Source organism: Dermochelys coriacea, chromosome 2 (assembly GCF_009764565.3).
Source record: "Dermochelys coriacea isolate rDerCor1 chromosome 2, rDerCor1.pri.v4, whole genome shotgun sequence".
In the NCBI taxonomy this organism is placed as follows: domain Eukaryota; kingdom Metazoa; phylum Chordata; order Testudines; family Dermochelyidae; genus Dermochelys; species Dermochelys coriacea.
The window spans coordinates 251,773,428-251,797,232 of record NC_050069.1 but is presented as its reverse complement, the minus strand read 5'-3'; the positions used below and the strand labels follow the sequence as shown (position 1 = coordinate 251,797,232).

General features: G+C 40.2%; 1 protein-coding gene across 1 annotated transcript in view; it reads left to right on the top strand.

Annotated features, from left to right (window-relative positions):
- UBE3C (ubiquitin protein ligase E3C) overlaps nucleotides 1-22,305 on the top strand; it is a 183,000-nt gene extending 160,695 nt beyond the window's left edge. Inside the window, 4 exon segments of the mRNA XM_038389495.2 lie at nucleotides 8,359-8,547; nucleotides 8,654-8,720; nucleotides 9,710-9,840; nucleotides 20,635-22,305. Coding sequence (XP_038245423.2) covers nucleotides 8,359-8,547; nucleotides 8,654-8,720; nucleotides 9,710-9,840; nucleotides 20,635-20,805 — 558 coding nt within the window. The 3' untranslated portion in view covers nucleotides 20,806-22,305.
- The last annotated feature ends 1,500 nt before the right edge of the window (nucleotides 22,306-23,805 follow it).

The following is a 23,805-nucleotide window of genomic DNA, read 5'->3' as shown; positions in this document are numbered from 1 at the left end:
CTTTGTTCTTTTTTTATTCCACCTGGATTTTTTTTGTCATTGTCTTAAAGAAACACAGTTTCAATACACGAAATAGAGTAACCCACATTGTATATTATGTGTATTGTCCACTGAGTAATGATTTCCCTCAGGCCAATTTCTTTTGAAGTTTAAATGTATTGTTTTGGTAAAGAACCTCTTAAAGTACTTAAGAAGATTTTTGGAAGTTTTTTAGCTTTGACTTATTCAAAATGAAAATTAAAGCTGTTTCTGTAAGTGTGCGCTTTTTGAGATGCTTTCCACTGTGACTTCATACATAAGTACCCACACTGTTAACTTGCACCATCTAGTGGCAAAAGTTGAACATATAGAAAAGGCAACCCAACAAGATCTATCAGCCTGTCATGTTATTGCTAATGGAGGGTATCTGATGTATGCCCAGGCGAGTAGTATATCTTTCAAAGTTGAGTGGAAGATCTACAGTAGTCCCATTTGACATTATAACTAAATAAAGGATGGGTTAAAACAAAATTGCACCGACATCCACAAAAACTTTTTTGTCAGCCCAAACTTTGTTCCTAGATAGTTTCTAAAAGCATCCCCAACCCTAACAATCACCAGTAGTTGGTTTCTCGCTCAGCAAAATTATCCTTTTTTTGTGAAGATTAATATTAAAAGATTAATGGCCTTACTTTAATCCTGCTGTATTTGGAATATTTCAGCATCCATATTTAGAACCCATTTTATATCTTACTGATAATATAGTATATCCATTTGCAAATCAATAGTTTTGCATGCCAAAGTATTTTGATAAGCTTATTTATTTGTAGATTTTTTTAGTCCAGTAACAAAACCTTCTTCAAGTACTGTCCCTGTGGGTTCTCCACTTCAGGTGTCAGTGCATCCCAGCACCTTTGATCGGAGATTTTCGGTAGCAGTGTCTGGTCGGAGGTGTGCGTGCACAGTAGCAGTCTCGCTGCACCACTGTTACCTCATCTAGCATGCAAATGCCCCCGACCCCTTCAGTTCCTTCTCAACCGTCCTCGGCTTGAGACGGAGTCCATTAGCGGTGTCACTGTAAACCTTCCAATAATATTAGATAGCTTAGTTTTTACCCTTGTTTATTAACAGTGTGTTACTTAATATAATTAAAGTTAGTTAAATCTAGTTAGATAGCTGTTAAAAAAAAAAAAAAAACTTTCATTTTCCCATCCCCCAGTTTTCACCAGGGACGTCTCAAATATGCCTGGTTCCTCAAGCTTTAAAAGATGCAGTTCATGTGAGAATGCAATGCCAATCTTCAGTTGTCACTCCCTTTGTGTCTGAAGCTTAGGTGAGTCACACATACCACAGAAGTGCGCTCACTGTAACAATCTTATAGCTAGAGCAAGGAAAGATGGGGATATTTGCCTTAAACTTATTCTAATGGAGAAATCCCTCACTCGAACATCAGACCCTGGACAAAGCGCAACAAGGGGTGCCCCGGGCGCATCCTCCATGGATAGACTAAGTGCCAACTCCTCTATAAAATCGAGGAAAAGGACCACATCTCAACCGAGCCGAGAACAGTTATAAAAGAAGCAGTCTCCAGTAAGATCTCTGCCTGTGGTGCCGAACTTCTCCAGAGTAAGCACTTTTGACGCACCGGGCTCCTCTGGCACCATCCACTCCAGGACCTCTGCTGACAGGATAAAGGAATCGAGTAGCAGGCACAAAGCAGCATCCTCCTCCACGGCACCGACTACCTCTGCAAAGGGCATGGTACTGCAACTTCAACCACCTGTGATGGCTTCCCCTGTGGCAGTGAGCTCATTAGCACTGACCACGGAACCGCCAAGAGCGGCGCCTACAGCACCTAAGAAGGCTACACACTAAAAGGCCGCACCGGCTTCACTTCCACCTAAAGAGGCGGCACAGAAGGATACAACATCACATACGTCGGCACCAATCCCCCTTATACACTCGTCAAACATGCAAGTGTCCTCTGCACGCAGATCTCCACTGCTTGGCACTGCCTGCTCTCTGGTACTAATGGCACCTGAATCAACTTTTTTTTGAGTGATGAGGAGAAAGATATGCAGGAGGCAATTTTCTCTTCTGGACGCTCCTCTCCAGTAGGCACTGAATTTCATTATAGACCATGGGAACAGAATACCAGAGATCTGCCCCCATGACTCACTAACCCATGGATGTGCCCTCCTATGCCATTTTCCATTCAATTGCTGCAATGGGACCGTTGGGCAGCCTACAGGTCTCAATTCCACAGACCTCCCACTTCTCACAGGAAACCCATACGCTCTGCAACGACATCAGTACCCAAACCTTCTGAGGTAAGAGAGGAGAAGGAAGATGATGACTGAACAAGAGACATCCCCTGCTCACAACTCCTCTTCTTCCCCTGAAGAGGCAGTTATGCTCGTGCCTCCCACTTATTGGTAGAACAGAGTTTCAGGCATCCGTCGACATGGACGACGCAGCGGCATGCGCGACAGTGACAGCCATAGTTATGTGCAGGGCATCATGGTTACACTCATCAGGTATCCCAAGGGAACTTCAAAACAAGATAGAGGACCTCCCCTTCGATAGGGAAAAGCTCTTCTCCGCTAAGATGGGTGAGGTCCTCCATTCCATGAAATACTCTAGAGCTACACTGAGGACCCTTGGGATCTACATGCTCCCTAACAGGAGACGCGGATACTAACCTTACAACCATAACGGGGACAACACATCGCAGTGCCAATAGAGACCATATGCCAGTCAGACACAAAGGCACAGACCACAGAAACATCGCCCTAACCAAACTCAGGCTGCGATGTCCCAAGCGCCACCCAAAAAGATGCAATTTTGAAATGTTGGTTGAGGGTCTGACTGACTTTCCCTGACCACCAGCGTCATGAGCTTTGACCATTTTACCAAACGTAGGCCTATATCACCACAGACCATTGGGTTTTAGAGATAATTTGAACAAGTTATACCATCCCCTTTACCTCCATCTCACCTACCCACGTCCTTTCCCTATCCCTCTTCAGGGACCCTTCTCATGAGCACCTAGTACAAGAAGTACATCATCTTCTACAATTAGGGGCCGTGGAACAAGTTCCACCACAACACAGAGGGAAGGGATTTTATTCCTATTACTTCCTGACTCAAAAGAAAAACAGGGGTTGGAGACCCATGCTAGATCTCAGAAAACTCAACAAATTTGTCCATACCCACAGATTCAAAATGGTCACACTGAACTCGATCATTCCTGTGCTGGAAGAGGGGGACTGGTTCTCAGCCCTTGACCTACAAGACGTGTATTTCTACATTACCCTCCATCCCGCTCACAGATGATTCCTACGATTCACAGTGGGACAAAACCAGTTCCAATACAGAGTTCTGCCAATCAGACTGTCAAAGGCTCCACAAGTCTTTAACAAAACCCTAGCGGTTGTAGCTGCTCATTTGCGCCGACAGAGAATATTGATATTTCCATACTTAGACGATTATTTGCTAAAAGGCACCACACTGATAGATACATTACGAATTACTCGACAAACCATCTCTCTCTTTCACTCCCTGGGGCTACAAATAGATGAAAAGAAATCTACCTTAACTCCTATACAGCAATTAGACTTCATGGGAGCGCACCTGGACTCAGTGGAGGCCAAAGCATCAATACCGATGCCCCGATTTACAGCAATGACCTCCCTCATATCGGTGGTCTCAGCCACCCCATGGGTGTCTGCATGCACTTGCCTACAACTCTTGGGATATATGGCGGCCACCACTTTCATTGTAAAACATGCCTGGCTACACATGTGCTGCCTTCAAGGATGGCTGAGCTCAGTATGTATTCCACAAAAGTACAGCCTAAACAAAAGACTCACGCCGACCCCCGAGGTTCTACGTTCACTATGATGGTGGACAAACCCAATAAACATTTGCTCAGGCATCCCGTTTCAATAGGATCCTCCATCCATAGAAATCACAACAGATGCCACACTGATCGGATGGAGAGCTCACCTAAACCAATATACCATCCAAGGCACATGGTCCCCCACGGAAATAAATAAACCTACTCAAATTATGCACAGACTGCAACGCATGCCTACATTTCCTCCCTCTTATGAAACAAAACGATAACGGTCCTGACGGACAACATTGCATGTATGTTCTATATAAACCTCCAGGGTGGAGCACGTTCCCACTCCTTATGCACAGAGGCCTTAAAACTATGGAACTGGTGCATAAAACACATCACTATTACAGCAGCATACCTGGGTCGACTGAACATAATAGTGGACACATTAAGCAGATAGTTTTCACAAGAGCATGAATGGGAACTGAATAACGAAATAACACATCATATTTTTCACAGGTGGGAATCCCCATATATAGACCTGTTTGCGACACCAGCAAACAAGAAATGCCCAAAGTTTTGCTCACAAGCAGGACTAGGAACATGATTCCTAGGGGATGCTTCACATGGAATGCTCCTCTCCTATACGCATTCCCACCAATACCTCTAATTTCCAGAGTAATATACAAAATATGAACCGACAGAGCCAAAATAATACTCATAGTACTGACATGGCCCAGACAGACTTGGTTTCCTTACCTGACGCACATGGCGATCTGCACACTGTTCACTCTCCCTCACCTATGGAATCTTCTTTCGCAGGAGGACAGTCAAGTCCTCTATCTGGACCCAGCAAAAATTCATCTTAAGGCGTGGCTCCTTCATGGCACCACCACGATGAACTAACCTATTTAGAACAAGTAAAACAAGTGTTGTTAAACAGCAGAAAACACAACATGCGTACTACTTACCTCCAAAAATGGAAAAGATTCTTCCTACGATGCCAGGACAAACGAATATCTGTAAGCCAGGCACCACTTCCACTAATCCTGGAATATTTATTATCCGTAAAGAACTCAGGGCTTGCTTTGAGCTCGTTTAGAGTTCATCTCGCTGCCATCACGGCCTTCCATCAACAGGTAGACAGCACCTCAGTGTTCACTCACCTGATTACTAAGCGATTTCTAACGGGCATACAGAACGTGTACCCAGACATCCAAGAAACCCACACCAGCATGGGACTTAAATCTCTTGCTCAAAAGTCTAACCAGAGCCCCATTCGAACTCTTAGCCACATGCTCATTACTTCACTTATCTATGAAAGTGGCATTCCTGGTCGCCATTACATCAGCACAAAGAGTCAACAAGATAGGGGCTCTCATGGCTCACCCGCCATACACATCCTAAGTTTATGCTCAGAGTATCATCTTCGTTCCACCTCAACCAACCGATTCACTTAGCTACATTTCATCCAGAACCACATCCTAATGCTCAAGAGGCAGTCCTGTACACATGAGATGTTTGCTGTGCCTTGTCCTTTTATCTGGACAGAATGAAGCCCTTCCGAAAATCTCCTAGACTTTTTGTGTTGATAACAGAACGATCAAAGGGCTCCGCCATATCTACGCAAAGATTATCTAAATCGGGTTACGCAACCTATGGCATGCGTGCCAAAGGCAGCACACGAGCTGACTCACACTGCCCGGATTCTGGCCACCGGTCTGGGGGGCTCTGCATTTTAATTTAATTTTGAATGAAGCTTCTTAAACATTTTAAAACCTTATTTACTTTACGTACAACAATAGTTTAGTTATATAATATACAGACTTATAGAAAGAGACCTTCTAAAAATGTTAAAATGTATTACTGGCATGCGAAACCTTAAATTAGAGTGAATAAATAAGACTCCGCACACCACTTCTGAAAGGTTGCTAACCCCTGATCTAAATGAATATCCAACTGTATCCATATGTGCTGTTCACTACACAACACTGAAGTGCATCCGGGCATCAGAACCCACTTGACAAAAGCTTTTAGCTACCTTCATAGCATTCCTACGTAATGTGCCCATTCTAGACATCTGCAGAACAACCACCTGAGCCTCTGAACACACATTCACGAACCACTACACAATTACTCTCAGTTCAAGCTCAGACACAAGACTAGGCCTCACTGTATTAGCCTCAGCAACGAACTCAGCTACGAAGTCCCTTCCGTCCTCATGAGGGCACTGCTCTACATTCACCTGAAGTGGAGCACCCACAGGGACAGCACTCAAAGAAGAGAATGCATCCGATGAAGTGAGCTGTAGCTCACGAAAGCTTATGCTCTAATAAATTTGTTAGTCTCTAAGGTGCCACGGGTACTCCTTTTCTTTTTGAGGTTCTTTGAGATGTGTCACCTTGTGGGTGCTGCACTACCCACCCTCCTTCCCTCTACTTCAGAGTAAAAGCTAAACACTCCATGGTAGAGAAGGAACTGAAGGGATCGGGGCATGCGCATGCTAGATGAGGCACCAGCAGTGCCACGAGACTGCTACTGCGCACTCCCAATCAGACACTGCTACCGAAAAACTCTGATCAACGGCGCCGGGACACGCTGACACCAGAAGTAGAGCACCCACAGGGACACATCTCAAAGAACCTCAGTTACTGCACAAGGTGAGTAACCTTATCTTTTCAATATGATGAAAAATTATGAGCCTGTTTTTTCAGAGATGCGGAGCATCCACAACTCTCATTCACTTAGGCTGGAGTTGTGGATGCTCCGCATCTCTGAAAAATCAGGCCCATAATTTTTCATCATTTCACAGTTTTTGATATAGGCCTGATTTAGAGAAATGTTGAGCACCCACAACTCCCATTCACTTAGGTTAGAGTTGTGGGTGCTCAACATTTCTCTAAATCAGACCTATATCAAAATTGTAACTTTTGGCCAGCGGGAATTGGGATTTCCTTGTTGTAATGTGAAGTTGCAGAATGCACTAGTACAAGTGTTCTCTTTACCAAACAATTAAGCTAGAACAGCACAGTCCAGCCAAACTGAGCCTTTTTAACTGCTGCCTGAGGGGAACTCTGAGATTCATACATTTCTGGAAGCTACTCCTGTTCCAAGGGATAAAAATCTATGGTGTAAGCCTTGCCCCACTAAAGTCAATGGCAAAACACCCATGAACTTTAACAGGCTCAGGATTTTGCCACCAGTCTCTAGCTCAGCAGTTCTCAAACTGAGGGTCAGGACCCCAAAGTGGGTCAGGACCCCATTTTAATGGGGTTACCAGGACTGGCTTAGATTTACTGGGGCCTAGGGCCAAAGCTGAAGCCCGAGCCCCACCACCCGGGGCCAAAGCCTGAGGGTTTCAGCCCTGTGTATTGGGACTCAGGTTACAGGCCCCCTGCCTGGGGCTGAAGCCTTTGGGCTTCAGATTTTCCTCTGCCTCCTTCCCTCCCCCCCAAATCTCCTGCTCGGGGTAGTGGAGCTTGGGCAGGCTCAGGCTTTGGTCATGAGGGTCGTGTAGTACTGTATTTATTCATTCATTAGCCCGTTCATTTATAAGCAAACCCCCCAAGATGGATAGGTAAAAATAATAAAAACGGTATGACTGTTTCATAGGCCGACCCTATATTTCAGAGGTTGGCAAACTTTGTCTCCCGGCACGTCAAGGTAAGCCACTGGCGGGTAAGCCACTGGCGGGTTGTTTAACTGGAGTGTTCACAGGCACGGAGCCCCTCAGATCCCAGTGGCAGCGGTTTGCCGTTCTCAGCCAATGGAAGCTGCGGGAAGTGGCGCGCCACTTCCTGCAGCTCCCATTGGCTGGGAACGACGAACTGCAGCCACAGGGAACCGAGGGGCTCCATGCCTGCAAATGCTCCAAGTAAACAAAAGGACAATGTATTAGATATTCAATTCAATAATTTCATAGTTTAAAATCATCAGATTTTCATGTAGACCCATTTATAAGCCAACCCCTGCTCTTTGATGCGTCGCATTTTTACCAAAAATATTCGGCTTACGAACGAGTATATACGGTAATTTTTATTGTCAGAAGGGGGTCGCAGTGCAATGAAGTTTGAGAACCCCTGTTCTAGCTGATTCATAATACTCTATTTAGTATTTCACACCTACATTCTTCCTAGAAGTGGAGTTTCTGACACCTCCCAGCCCAATAACTTTATGGTAGTTAGGCATAGGTGTATATATGGGTATGCCCAATTTTACACAAGTACAGCTGGAGGTTAGGGGCTGAAAAATCATGTCCTGTGATACCTCACTTCTTATACATTAATTTGTACTCATATTTATTTATTTATTTATTTATATTCTCCTATATAAATAAGTAGTAATACAGCCTCATGATGATCTTTTTTCCAATTTCAATGGTGTTATAATATATTTCAGTTATTTTCAAGTATGTAACTCATGTCCTTGAGTTTTCTGTGGCTCATTTTTGGAAGTGTAAGTTTTCCATGTACATGCAATATATAGAATTAGCGTTTACCAGGATTATGAATAAATACATATTTTTATGTTTACAGGTGGTTGAACTGAAGCCAGGTGGAAAGGATATTCCTGTCACGAGTGCAAACAGAATAGCCTACATCCATCTAGTAGCAGACTACAGACTAAACAAACAGATTAGACAGCATTGCCTTGCATTCCGACAGGGTCTTGCCAATGTTGTTAACCTCGAATGTCTTAGGATGTTTGATCAGCAAGAAATACAGGTACTTCTGTTTAGCTATGTTGGAGAAGTGTTTGCTTAATAATTTCAAAACTGAAAAAAATGTTTAATTTCTACCTCAAATCTAATAGAATTTTCACCACGTGCAGGTTTTGATTTCTGGTGCCCAGGTTCCTATTAGTCTGGATGACCTTAAATCCTTCACAAACTATTCAGGTAAGTATATCACAACTACACAAATGAGTTGTTATGGCTGATTCACAAATAAAGAATTTTTTTTAAATTTTCTTTACATTTTCATCCTAAAGCAACTTCTTAGAAGAGGAGCTGGAGCCTAATCTTGCCCTTTTGATGTCAGTGGCAAAGCTTTCAAAATGAGAGGCCTTTGGATTCCCTGAATTTAAGAGGGTTGGAAGCATTTATAATGCTCATTTATAATGCCCATCTCAGAAAAGATGTCTTGAATTACTATTTTAAGTCTGCTAAAAGTATTTAATTTCTGAGTAATTCTTTGAATCTCCATTTTAATCATAAAGAAATGCTTTCCTCAGTATTCTGCACAATGAAGTTTTCTTGCACATTATGATTTTACCCAACTCCAAGAATGTATTTTGTGAAGTGAAATGTTCTTCCTTTATAAAAAGACAAATTAATCACACATTGCAGGGAAATTATGTGCATTGTCAGCTCATAAATACCAAAATACAATCATTTTTCTTTCTACCAATAAATCTTCAATTATAGGTGTATAAAAGCGTATTATGATTGAATAAACGGCTACCTTTGAATATCCTAGCTATCGCTGTCAGTAGGCTTTCAATATTACCATTTTTCATTTTTTTCAATTATTTTTACTTACCTTTAAAATAATTGTTACTAGTAATGTTATTGCAAAGGGAGCCAGAAATTTTTTTTAAAATGAGATTCATCCTGGAAAAGTACAATGAATAAGACTGGAAGAAAATTATGCAGAACACAGGTACTAAGTGGGAGGGAGAAGTTTGTGAATTACTAATGTCCAAAGAGGCCTGCAGGTGATGGTGAATAGCAAATCAGATGAATTGGCATGCTGCTTTTAATTTCTTTTCAACCTGATTAGAACTGATAGGAGTGTCTCTAAAATGATATATTAAAAATAATTTGTCTACTTGCATATTGTATAAAACTGAGTTTTCTTTTAAAATATTTTTAAAATTGTATTATAGGTGGATATACTGCAGACCATCCTGTAATTAAAATATTTTGGAGAGTTGTGGAAAGCTTCACTGATGAAGAGAAACGCAAACTACTCAAGTTTGTAACAAGCTGTTCTCGACCTCCTCTGTTGGGTTTTAAGGTACACACCTTGCTGAATTTTGATTAAAATTAATTACATGGCTTTGATTTGAGTTGTTGTCCAGAATAATATTAGTATCCAATTATGACAGAAATAAACTGGTTGGTTTAAAATATGGGAATTTATATCTTTGGGAATTAAGAAAATGCAAGAAAAAAAGTCTGTTTATGACCACAATTGCTACTTAAACATTTGCAAATGTGCATAATGAGTATAGTTAATCATATAGCTTACAAATATTTTTGTGAAACATTATTTCACGTTCATGCGTTCTGACTGAAGAGTTCCTTTAAGTGGGTAATAGGACTTTGCAAGAAGTATACGTCGTTAAAAATGTTTGCACTTTGCTGTGAAGGATGCTTGCTGCACTGCTTTTACTGCATCTCATCTCGATTTATAATGTACATAAAGCTGTACTGCCATCAGTTTCAGGGAACAGATTAATTTTAGCTTGAATGTGTTCAGAAATAGGCAGAAGAGGATTTAGGATATGTCAACATCCACTAAAACCCATCAGCATTTGAATCCGGGAACATATTTCTCATGTTTCCTTTTGAATATCGTTTATCTGCTTATAATTCATTACCATCATCCAAATATTGTGCTAACAAGTAGCTTTTCTTAGACTGCTATTTGCAATTGAGTTTGAATGTGGAGAAAATGTTTATCTGCCACTTGTAAATATTAGTGATGGGTCTGTGCAGATCGCAATCTTAAAATGTCTTCAGTTCAGGGATGTTCAGACCAGAAGTTTTGGTTTGCTCTGTTGTAATAGAACCAAGCTACACAATTCTGACCCAAATCTGGTTTTGGATTCCAATTCCTCTAGAAGTTTGGGAATGTTCAGTGCTCGTCTTTAGTGAATACATTGTAAAGAATAGACTGTTGAATATCAACACTGTAGTATAGTAATAGTAAATATGTTGTCAAACACTATAGTACTGTTCTGTCTAACAAATTAATACAAATCTGTGCTAATCTGGAATGTATAGACAGTCATCAGTGCAGAATATCACTTTCAAATAACACTTTGATATATTGTTCTGTTTAGCTCTTAGAAGTTTTGCTCAATTAACTTACTCTTAGGCTATACAGTTAATAACGTTTCACATTATAAGGCAATTTGAGGTTATATTTAACTAGCAATGGGGTGGTAAGTCATTTTTCATGTTTACTGGATAAATATGGGCACATGCACTAACGGCGGATGAATGCAAGTTCTGTGTCAAGTATTGCAATTCTTATTGCTATTAGATTACAAAATATCTGTACTTATTTCTGTTTAGGGTTGTGGGTGAGATAATTTTCTCGCTAAATAAATATTTCCAGAGCAGTTCTTACCATTATTTTAAATAAGAACAGTATGCAGTTTAGATGAGTGCAACAGCACGGAGATGAGGAAAATATATTTGGAGTTCTGCACACTTTCACCATACATCATATATTAAAATTAGATCTAAAAAACATATGGTAAAAGAACAGTATAGTTTCAAAGTCAAGCACTAAGAAGTTAGGAAGTGCCAGAATTGAGGTTGCCTGTGCAACTTTAATTCAGCCCTTTTGTGTGTATGCATTATGATAGAGGCTTTTATTACATGATCACATACTATTTTTTCCCCAGAACTACTGCCCCACTCAGTGAATGAGTAATTATTTAATACTTCTTTTGATAATCATTCAGTGGGTGGCAGATACAGTCTGCTTGTGGAACTCCTTGCCACAGGATGTTGTGAAGGCCAAGACTATAACAGGCTTCAAAAAAGAACTAGATAAATTCATGGAGGATAGGTCCATCAAGGGCTATTAGCCAGGATGGGCTGGGATGGTATCCCTAGCCTCTGTTTGCTAGAAGCTGGAAATGGGCAACAGGGATGGATCACTTGATTACCTGCTCTGTTCATTCTCTCTGGGGCACCTGGCACTGTCCACTGTCAGAAGACATGATACTGCGCTAGATGGACCTTTGGTCTGACCCAGTATGGCTACTCTTATGTTCTTATACACAGCATGTAAAATTTCTGTCAAACTAACCATTTATGCTAAATTATAAGTAACTGAAGCAGGGTCTTATAATGGTAAGTGTTGGGCAACTGTAACAAGAAACAGCATTACTAGCTCCACTTACAATATGTTTATTTTACTTTATTTTTACCCACACGTGTGGCATATACTACGTAGTATGTGATCATTTGAAACTCACATCATGTGTGGTCTTGGGCTATCCCCCTCATCTACTGTATTCAGATCTGGGTTCAAACACACCCGGATATTAGCAAAGTATCCAATGAGACTCCTCATATTGTCAGTTATTTGAAAAGCCCTCAATACCCCCAGTTGTATGCACCTATAGATGGTAAATTGGTTGCTACATTATTCTAGTCTCAAGACCACTCCAGATGGTGCCAGTGAAAGCAGAGATTAGACTCACAGGAGATGAGACTAAGGTGTATAGGACAGGACACAATTAAAACTGGCCATACACCAAAGGAAAAAACCTAATAAAAGAGAGAGAGAAATGTATCAAATTGCATCCGATTAAGTGAGCTGTAGCTCACGAAAGCTTATGCTCAAATAAATTGGTTAGTCTCTAAGGTGCCACAAGTACTCCTTTTCTTTTTTGCGAATACAGACTAACACAGCTGCTACTCTGAAAATTGCCACTTGTCTTTCTAACAAAGGAGAGGGAGGGTGACCGGTCTGCAAAAGCAGGAGGTATAGAATGTCCAAGCACTGAAGCAACCTATGAAATGTAAGAAAAGATGTGGAATATGAATCCAAAGAGGTCAGTGCTCAAGGAGAGGCTTTAGAATCCATGTGTAACTGGGTCACATGTGAAAGGCAGGGGAGCAGCTCAGGGGATGTCGGCTGTAGCATGGCTGTGCTGTGCCAGAGGAGAAAGGGCGGGTTAGAATAGCTATGTTAAGTGCAGCATGGTCAAACACATCAGCAAGGAGTTGGAGTTAATTGTAGGACTGACCTACAAGTCACGCCCCACATAGCTGCTCTGGCAGTAGGAAGTACAGCAAAAAATATTGCTTCTTTATGTGGGCAGCACTGAAAACCAGCCAGTTCCAGCACTTGAGGGGTGCATGGATTGGTTAGCAGTAGCCCCCTATTAAGTAGGGCATGCCATTGGCATCATGGGGCTCCCCAGCTACCCAAGAGAAGTTGGGCTTCTCATAGCTATGCCCCAGAAATCCAGTGCTAGCTGCTAAGGCCCTCATAGTTGCCCTCAAGTTGTAAATGAATACTGGAAAAGGGAATAGGCAATGGCTATTGGCATGAGTGTTCATATAGCGGTAGCCTGTGATTAATGTTTGTACAGTGCTCTCAAGATGAAAAGCACTATGTACTGTAAGTGCTAAGTATTATTAGCAGTCAAATAAGTAAAATGAGTATACGAGTTTGTTATAAAAAAAAAAAAAAAGCTTGCAATACGTTGAGGGTAGAAATTAATGCAAAATGTCTTCAGTAATTAATTATTCTATAGTTGTATTAAAATAGATATTAAATTTTGCTATTAAGAACATAATTGTTAGCACTCAAACTAAAATCTTGTATGTACTGCATTGTGGAACCTTCGCCTTCGCTATAGTTCATATTTATTTAAGAGAAGGGATCATTTCAGAGTTCATAGCTTATAAATAGCACAGTCTGGGTTTACAGCATTTAAAAATTGTTAGAACCCTTAGTGCCAGATTATCAGACTCAGAGTAACATTTGCTAAAGCTAATTAAAGTTTAATAAGTTTAATAAATGTGATTGTTACAGACAAAAAAAATCATTAAAGTGCGGTTGAAAATTGTTAAGTTCCAATCAGGTCACATAATAAATTGATGATACTTACTTCCAAACTGTTGCAGATTCCCGTTGTACAGTATTTAATTATGCAACAAATGGTGCCCTTGGCATGACACTTCAATATAGAACTTCATTTTTTACATTTTTAAAGCTTAAAGTAGGAAAATTCAATTAGCATTTTGAAAAGAACACTAAAATTGCAGCATTTTAGCTGTGAAACACATTTTAAGGCCTCCATTTAAACAATCATTTAACTTAAAATCTCATTGACCTCCAGCCTTAGGGTGGCTTTTTTACAATTTCTAAAACCAGATGATCTATTTTAGCTCAGCCAAGCATTTGTTGAAATTAATATTCCCTTGCCAGTGAAAGCAGAGCATTAGATGTAACAAATAAATGTCCTCTGCATCCCCATTTGTCTTGGCAAGATAAACTTGATTTCTTAAAGAGATTGAAAACTATACATGAAATAAAACCTCAGATACTTGGTCAGCATATCAGAAGGCCAACCCAAATTTGGCCAGTTTATACCTTATAGACTCCTTATTGGTTTTATATGTAGGTACATAATAACCACCTGATTCTGTGGTGTATTATTGGTACTCTGCATCTTAAAATGCACAGAAGTGTATGGTCTTTAAAATAAAATATTATGCGTCTTGTATAGAAAATATTATGTGCCTCATTAACAGACAATTTTAGGTCCCGTCAAAATTTACAAGTGCTTAATTTTACATATGCACATACTGCCATTGACCTCATTAGGACAACTCATGTTTATTAAGTACATGCAAAAAGATCATGATCTTAGCCTGCAAACACTTTGGGTCCAGGACTGCCTTTAATCTGTGTCTTGGGTAGCATTAGACACAATGTCAGAATTTAGCAAAGAAAATAATATTTACATGTCCTGACTTATGTGCAGTAGGAAGATTAAGTTGTTTGGTAATGTGTTTGGTATGTGCTTTCTGGCCATATTTATTTTTCCTATTCTAACTGTACTAAAAAATAACCTGAGGACCAAGGAGGAGGAGGTTGATCATTGTTTTTTGTGTGAAATTCAGGTTGCAGATGGTCACATGATAATATAACATTTAACCAATGTTTCTTTGTGGCGTGGCTACTCCTTAATCCAGCCTTGGCTTGATATGATGTGGGTAACATATTAATGTGAATGTAAAGAGAATTTAAATTGAATTTGAAAGAAAACATTTAATTTAGGTTTATATAGAAATTCTAATATGCAAGACTTATTTAAACTAAACTCTATAGAAGATCCATTTGACTGTTAGCAAGAGAAGAAAGAGCTTTTCTTTTTGTTAGAGATCTTCATATATATAAGGGTATCAAAGAAAAACATGAAGCAATAAGGAAAATAACAAAAAAGTGTAATTCAAAGAAGAAATCTTGTACTTTATGCAATGCAAAGTGGGCTGAAAAGGCCCAAGGACCCAGGCCATTATATTTGCGCCCCCCTATTGCCGGTGGTCTTTAGCTGCCAATCAGGGCTGAGCAAATAATGGATTTTTTAGTTTGGGAAGTGGGCGAGGAGAGAGGCAGGCAAACTGAAAATACAAAAATATTCCTGTTCAGTTTGGACCAAAACCTTTTTCCCAAAAAAGTTTTTGTTGAAACAAAAACTTAAAACAGTTTCAGATGTTTTTCATCTTTCATGGGGCGGTGTGTGTGTGTGTGTGTGTGTGTGTGTGTGTGTGTGTGTGTGTGTGTGTGTGTGTGGTGGTGTTGTTTTAATTGGCCAAAGATCCATTTAAAATACCATTTCAAATTGAAAAATTTAAACAAAACATTTCAAAATAGTCTAAATGAAACTTTTCAATAATTTCAAAAACTTGTGTGTGTGTGTATGTGTTTGGTTTTTTTTGAGTCATCTGATACCCTTTGCCAAAATCTACTTGAATAGATTTAGGACCCCCAAAATGCTTTTATCTATGGAAACCTATTAGTAAAAAAAAAATTTTTTTTAAAATCGCTCAGCTCTGCTCCCAGTGCTTAACACTGGTGCATTTTCAGTAAGTATACAAGTGTTAGGAAATTCCAGAGCCCAGCTCCAAGTCTACGAATTCTATAGTGATGGGGAAATGACAGGGATTGTGCGTGCTTGGAAGACTTTGTAAGGCGAGCCTACACTTAATTGTACCCAAGATTTCTGCAAATAATTTCTTAGTTGCAGATAAATCAAAGACCTCTTTCTGCAGGCTACTGTATTTTAAATTTTCCCGTTTCACTGTTTCTGTGGAACCAGATATTTGCAGAATATAACGTGAACAATAACACAACTAGCTATTCCCCTCCTCCACTCCCATGCTGGGCCTTAAGACCTTATGTTTTCTACAATATGGCCATGTTTGTTTGTTTTTTGCCATACCCATTTGGTGGGAGTGCTATTAGGGCAACCAAGGGAACATAAAAATAGCCATACTGTGTCATATCAATAGTCCCAGTAGCCTGTCTCTGGCAGTGGCCAGGGTCATATGCATCTGAGGGAATGAACAGAACAGGGCAATTTCAAGTGATCTATCCTGTGTCGTCCAGTCCCAGCTTCTGGCAGTTGGAGGTTGAGAGACAGCTGGAGCATGGGGTTTCGTCCCTAAGTGTCTTGGCTAGTAGCCATTAATGGACCTTTCCTCCATGAACTTACTTAATTTTTTTTTTTAACCCAGTTATACCTTTGGCCTTCACAACATTCCATGGCATGATTTTCACAGGTTGACTATGTGGTACTTCCTTTTGCTTGTTTTAAACCTGCTGCCTATTAATTTCATCAGGTGACTCCTGATTATTGTGTTATGTGAAAGGATAAATAACACTTTCTTATTCACTTTCTCCGCACCATTCATGTTTTATAGACCTCTGTCATATCCCCCCCATTAGTTGTCTCTTTTCTAAGATGAATATTCCCATCTTTTTAATCTCTCCTCATATTAAAGCTGTTCTATACCCCTGATCCTTTTTGTTGCCCTTCTCTGCATCTTTTCCTATTCTCATATATCTTTTTTGAGACGAGGTGACAAGAACTCCACGCAGTATTCAAGGTGTGGGTGTACCGTGTATTTATAAAGTGGCATTATGATAGTTACTATCTGATTACCTATCCGTTTCCTAATGGTTCTGGACATTCTTTTAGCTATTTTGAGTGCCACTGCACATTTAACAGACGTTTTAGAGAACTGTCTACAATGTCTCCAAGATCTCTTTCTTGAGTGGTTAAATTAACAGTTAATTTAGACCCCGTCATTTTGTATGTATAGTTGGGATTATTTTTTCCAGTGTGCATTACTTTCCTTTAATCAACATTGAATTTCATCTGCCATGTAGTCACCCAGGTAGTGAGATCCCTTCGTAATTCTTCATAGTCAGCTTTGGACTTAACTGTTCTGAGTAAATTTGTACCATCTGCAAATTGTGTTAGCTCACTGTTCATCCCCTTTTCTGAATCATTTATCAATAGGTTGAACAGCACAAGTCCCAGTACAGATCCTGGGGGAGCCCTGCTTTTTACCTCTCTCCATTGTGAAAATTGACCATTTGTTCCTACCCTTTCTTTCAACCAGTTACTTATCCATGAGAAGACCTTCCCTTTTATCCCATGACAGCTTAGTTCCTTAAGAGCCTTTGGTGAGGGACCTTCTCAAAGGTTTTCTGAAAGTCCAAGCATGCTATATCAATTGGATCACCCTCATCCACATACTACTTGACTCCTTCAGAGAATTATAATAGATTCGTGAGGCATGATTTCACTGTACAAAATCCATTTTGACTCTTCCCAACATATCGTGTTTATCTATGTGTCTGAAAATTTTGTTCTTTACTATAGTTTCAACTAGTTTGCCTGGTACTGAACTTTGGTTTACCTGCCTGTAATTGCCAGGATCACCTCTGGAGCCTTTTTAAACAATAGACCTTGCATTAACTATCTGCCAGTCATCTGGTACAGAGGCTGATTTAAGTGATAAGTTAAAACCACAGTTAGTAGTTCTGCAATTTCATATTGGAATTCCTTCAGAACTCTTGGATGAGTACCATCCAAGTTGTGCAGTGCTCCCTTATAACGTTGTTTGGCAGCTGGCTGCTTTGTCCTCTGCCTGCAGGAAGAGCAGCTGTTGGAGCTAGCGGGTGGGAGCTTGGAACCAGGGTGGACCGGTAGCCCCCCTATCAGCTCCCTTAGTTCCCCGAATGGCAGCCACCCAGCAGGCTATCAATTGCCAGGCAGTTCAGCTGTCCCTCCCCTCACTGCCATCTGCTGCTCCTGTCCTCTGCCTTGGAGCAGCTCCCGGGAGCCTCCTGCTTGCTGTGCAGGGAGTGGTGGGGGGAGGAGGAAAAGGTGCTAATGTCAGAGTGTCCCCCTCCCCCCTTTCTTGCACAGAGCGGGTGGGGGACATGACAGGGCTCAAGATGGAGGGAGCTTGTTGGCAGCAGCTGCTGTGTCAACTTGCTGATCTATTTAAAAAGGCAGTGTACTTAGAGTGAGATCAGCATACTTAAAGGGACAATGTGTGTCTGTGTGTGTGTGTGTCTGTGTGTGTGTCTCTTGTGCACACACACGCGCACACACACGATGTCTGTGTGTCTCTAGCGCATGCACACACGGTATCTGTGTGTGTGTGTCTCTCACACACATACTTTGGAAAGTGGTGCGCTCCAGTGGGATAGCGTGGGTTCATCATCACTGTTCAGTTTCCGCAGGGAATGTTTGCAGCCACTGCCATGCGTCTGTTGTGTCTCCTCCCTCCATTTGTGCTGCCTTGTAGAGTGTGAGGCTACATTAACAACAATGTATTAACCCTTGAGGTCTCAGCCAAGTGCTAGTTCATCATTTAGCAACAAGGTATTCCCTGGGAAATATCTCACCCTCTGACTCCACCACCTCAACCAAGCTTCACAATCATCATTGCTGTGTACAGTATTAAATTGTTTGTTTAAAACTTATAGTGTGTGTGTGTGTGTGTGTGTGTGTGTGTGTATTTATAAATGTCTTTTGTCTTGCAAAAAAAAATTATCTGGAACCTAACCCTGCCCTTCATTTACATTAATTCTTATGGGGAAATTGGATTCGCTTAGCATCATTTGGCTTGAAGTAGCATTTTTCAGGACATAACTACAAGGTTAAGTGAGGAGTTATTGTACCTCAGTGTAGGCCAGTTCCTCAGATTTGTCACTTACAAAATATGGCTCTGGTATGAGAATCTCCTCCATATCCTCTAGAGCAGGGGTTCCCAAACTTGGTTCGTGGCTTGTTCAGGGTAAGCCCTGGTGGGCTGCAAGACACTTTGTTTACTTGAGCGTCCGCAGGTACGTCGCTTGCAGCTCCCAGTGGCTGCGGTTCACCATTCCCAGCCAATGGGAGCTGCGGGAAGTGACGCGGGCCGGGAACAGGACGTGTGGGAACCCCTGCTCTAGAGCGAAGAGCAATGCAAAGAATTCAGTTAGCTTCTTTGCAAGAGCCTTGTCTTCTTTCGGTGCTCCTTTAGCACCTCGATCATCTGGTGGCCCCACTGACTGTTTGACAGGCTTCCTGCTTCTGATGTAGTTTAAAAAAAAAAAAATTTCTGTTAGTTTTTGCGTCCTTATCATTTGCTCTTCACATTCTTTTTTGGCCTGTCTAATTATATTTTTACTCTTGCAAGAGTTTATGCTCCCTTCTATTTTCCGCCCTAGGATTTGACTTCCAGTTTTTAAAGGATGCATTTTTGCCCCTTACCTCCTCTTTAACTCTGTTGTTTAGGCAAATCTCTTACTGTTTGGTTTTTTAAATTATTATTTGGGGTTTACATTTAATTTAAACATCTATTATAGTGTTTTAAACAAGTTTCCATGTAGGTTGCAGGTATTTCACTTTTGTGACTGTTCCTTTTAATTTCCATTTAACTAACTTCCTCATTTTTGTGTAGTTCCCCTTTTTGAAGTTAAATGCTACTGTGGTGTGTTCCTTTGGCATTTTTCCCCCTACAAGTGTGTTAAATTTAATTACATTATCGTCATTATTATGAGTGGTTCAGCGATATTCACCTCTTGGACTAGATCCTGTGCACCACTTAGGACTAAATCAAGAATTGCCTCTCCCCTTGTGAGTTCCAGGACAAGCTGCTCCAAGAAGTAGTCATTTAATATGTCTGGAAATTTTATTTCTGCATCCCTTCCTGAGTTGACATGTACCCAGTCAGTATGAGGATAATTGAAATCCCCCATTATTATTGCATTTTCTGTCTTAATAGCCTTTCTAATCTCCCTGAGCATTTCACAGTCAACAGTACCATCCTGGTCAGGGTGGTCGATAGAATATTCTTACTGCTATACTCTTATTGTTCAAGCATGGAATTTCTATCCATAAGGATTCCATGGTACAGTTTTATTTATTTAAGATCTTTACTTTATTTGACTCTACTTTTTCACCTATAGGGCCGCTCTCCCCAGAAATGCAATCTGTTCTGTCATCCCTGTGTATTTTGTACCCTTACCATATCCGATTGATTATCCTCATTCCGCCAAGTTTTTGTGATGCCTATTATATCTATATCCTTATTTAATGCCAATCACTCTAGTTCGCCTACCTTCGTATTTAGACTTCTAATATTTGTATATAAGAACTTATACATGTTGTCAATATTCAGTTGCTTGCCTTCATGTTATATTTAAAAAGGACTTTTTTTAAATTTGTCTGACTTCACAGCTCCTACCTGTACTTTACCAACTTCATTCCAATCCTCTTTACTAGGATATAGAGTTCCCCCTTTAATAAATTCATCCCTAATGGATGTCACTGCCTGAACCTTGTGCTCCTCCACACTTGTTGGCTTTCCCCCAACCCTTTGTTTAAAAAATCCTCTCTGGCCTTTTTAAACCTTTGCAAATGCCATTGAAACAGACTTCAATTCTAATTGCTCCTTGCCTAGAAGTTTATGTGGATTGTCATGGAATTATTTTTTAGCCTGTGTGTATTTATCTTAATTTTTTTTCTATTTTTGTATTTTCCAGGAGTTGTATCCCGCATTTTGCATTCACAATGGAGGATCTGACCTAGACAGGCTACCCACTGCCAGTACCTGCATGAACTTGCTGAAGCTTCCTGAGTTTTATGATGAAAACCTTATGCGGAGCAAACTTCTTTACGCCATTGAATGTGCTGCGGGATTTGAGCTGAGCTGAGTTGAACTGAGGTTTAAACAGAAGCTCTGCAGAGGAACTAACCAGTGCCTACTCCGTAAGCAGCACCCGTACCCAAGCAGATGAAGGGAACTCAGTCTAGGTTTCTGCAGCTCTCATTTCTTATCAGATACCCTCAAATAGGTTTCATTTTTAAACACATGATTTGTTAGTTAAGTGTCATTAAACTTACATTGGCACTGCTTTATTATGACTCAAAATAATGAATGCTGTGTGCAGTGTGGTTGGGGTTTGTGTTTATGCCAAGCAAGAGCACATTTAACGAACAGTGACATCTCTGTGAAATTAACCAAAGATGAAGCTTTGGCTTTGTGCTGTTCAAATATAAATAATTCTACAAGCTGGCAATAAAATTGTGTGTAGTGCAGCACGTTGGGATAAGACAGGTCTTAACATTCTGTTATAAATCATTAGAGGGAAGTAGATGTTTGCACATATCCCAGCACTGAGAGATTGAAAATGCTTCTTACTGATAATCCCAAATCTTGTTTACAAACCTTAGTTGTTGCAATTAAAACAGAATGGATTTGTTTTAAACTACCATCTCTTGAGATGGCAGGCACTGAGAGATAACATTGATATTTTATTTGTGCTTTCTGAAATATCTGCAAGAAATTGGATTTGCATGATTATTTTTAAGTTCTATCTTTGGCCGTGTCATGATCAGCTGGACATTGTCGTAAACAGATATGACTATCCATGCTTTTCTCTGTTCTGTTTCTGTCTCTCCTTTGTGCCTGTAAAGATTTTTTTTTAATGTATCAAACTCCTATGGCATACACAGTACATACAGTAGTCATGACTTTGGAAAAAAATATACTTGTAACAACTATTAAAAGTATTTCAACCAAAGCATCAGGCTTTATCTTTTATATCTGAAGCCTGCAGTGTTCACATTCCTTCTCTCTATCATTTCTCTTCATCTTAAATACCAACTATGTGCTGTAGAAACTTGTCTTAATTCATTATTTTTGTGACTAAGCAGCTTTTGCATCCATCTGGTTCTCAGCAGTTATGCTCAGACAAGTAGGTGGGAACATGTTGCTTAACATAATTTGATTGCCAAGGAAAAAATTGGATTCATATGAAAGGAATCAGTTCTCTAACAACAGGTACATCACTGAGTCAAGGATTGTGTTCACATTTAATTTGCATTCAATTTAAAAAAAATTATAAGTCAAACTATAAGATGCGTAAACATGTGCATCTTTTCTGGTTTCTAATAAAAAATCAGAATTTACAGACAGACTCCTGTTCATCTCTTATGCTAAAACTATTTTGCTGTCACTGGAAGCTCTGTTGGGTTTCGTATTTAATAAGCAGTAACCAGCAATATACTTTTAAATGTGGAGAAACTGAGTGGTTTTAAGGTGTTTACTAGTATCAGTATAAAATGTATAATTTCCTAATTTGGGTAATAAATGAAGTGTTAAAATACTATTTGTAGTCTTGATGTACAGAAATAAAATTGTTTTCTTTTTGGTTTTGCTTTAGGCTGTTTTATTTGTTAAACGTTACAAACCCAACATATTCTTTAACTAAAAATTGGTTTCTTGTATATTTTTCTACATAAATTATTTAACAGAAGACTGAAAAGAGGTCAGTGATAGTATTACTGCCTCCTCTCAAAAGCAAAACCTGAGCATTTCCTTTAGATAACATTATTTATTTTCCAAGCCACTACTTAAAATATTTTGAAAATATTTCTCAATTGAATTCATTTGCTACAATTTGATAGTGTCATGTTTGTATGTTGTAAAATACAAATTAAATTTTTTCTATTAAATAATCACATTTCCAAGATTGTGTTGGACTCATGCCACATAACAATGGTTAGTAATATGTACATTTTGTTATTTTATAAAGAGACCTAACACACACCCATTCCTAGACATCGACACAAATACTGGTGGAACAGAGACTGGGTAGGCAGGAGATTACAGAAAAAGGAACAGTATGCTTTATAGATATGAGTATATAAATATAAAAATAAATTGTTGCAGGGGAATGTGACTACAAGCTTTGTAGACGGTTAAGAAATATTTCACATAATCAGTTCCTTCTTTAGATTTGGTATTTAATCCTCAGTCATTTTGTTTTTTATACTTTTCTACGCATGAAGGGTGAAATCCTGAACCTGCTCCAAACTTGCCTTAAAGTTAAAATTTGCTTAAATGGGAGCAAAATTTGATCCTTGCTTCCATTTATCTCAATGGGAATTTCACCATTGATTTCAGTTGGATCAAAATTTGAACCAGGGTCTGTATGTAAAAAGGGAGAATACATACACAGTCCTGTTAAGGGTATCCCATGTAACCCTTCTACCAGTTGGAGTCGGCAACAAGGGCCAGGCCCAAAATCTAGGGGTTCCTTTTCAACAATACAACACAGAAGCGGCTCGAGCCCCCACCAAGTAATCTGGGAAAATTACACACCACTCCCTAAAAAAACAACAAGGAGTCCGGTGGCACCTTAATGACTAACCGATTTATTTGAGCATAAGCTTTCATGGGTAAAATCCCCACTTCTTCAGATACATGGAGAAGTGGGGTTTTTACCCACAAAACCTTATGCTCTAATAAATCTGTTAGTCTTTAAGGTGCGTGACAAAGCTCTGTCCTTGCCTCCAGGGGTCCTGCGTTTCCTGGCGGATTTCGCTAGCCTCAGAGGCTCACTGTGACCCTCCACGTAACCCTTCTTTCTCTAGAGACAAGGGTCACAGTCTAAGCCTTTTTCATCATAAGCCAGTGAGGGAGGTGAGGAGAAGTTATCTTTCCTTGCACAGTCTCTGTGTCTCCCAGTCTCAGTGATTAAACAGGGGGCAAAGGTGGGGGGGTGCTCAGGCCCACCCTCTACTCTGGGCTCCAGCCCAGGGACCCTAATAGTATCAGCTATGGTAGCTGACATTTTAGAAACATGACATGTACAATTTCCTGGGCTACTTCCCCCACAGCAGCCCTCACTTCCTCAAGCTCCACTTCA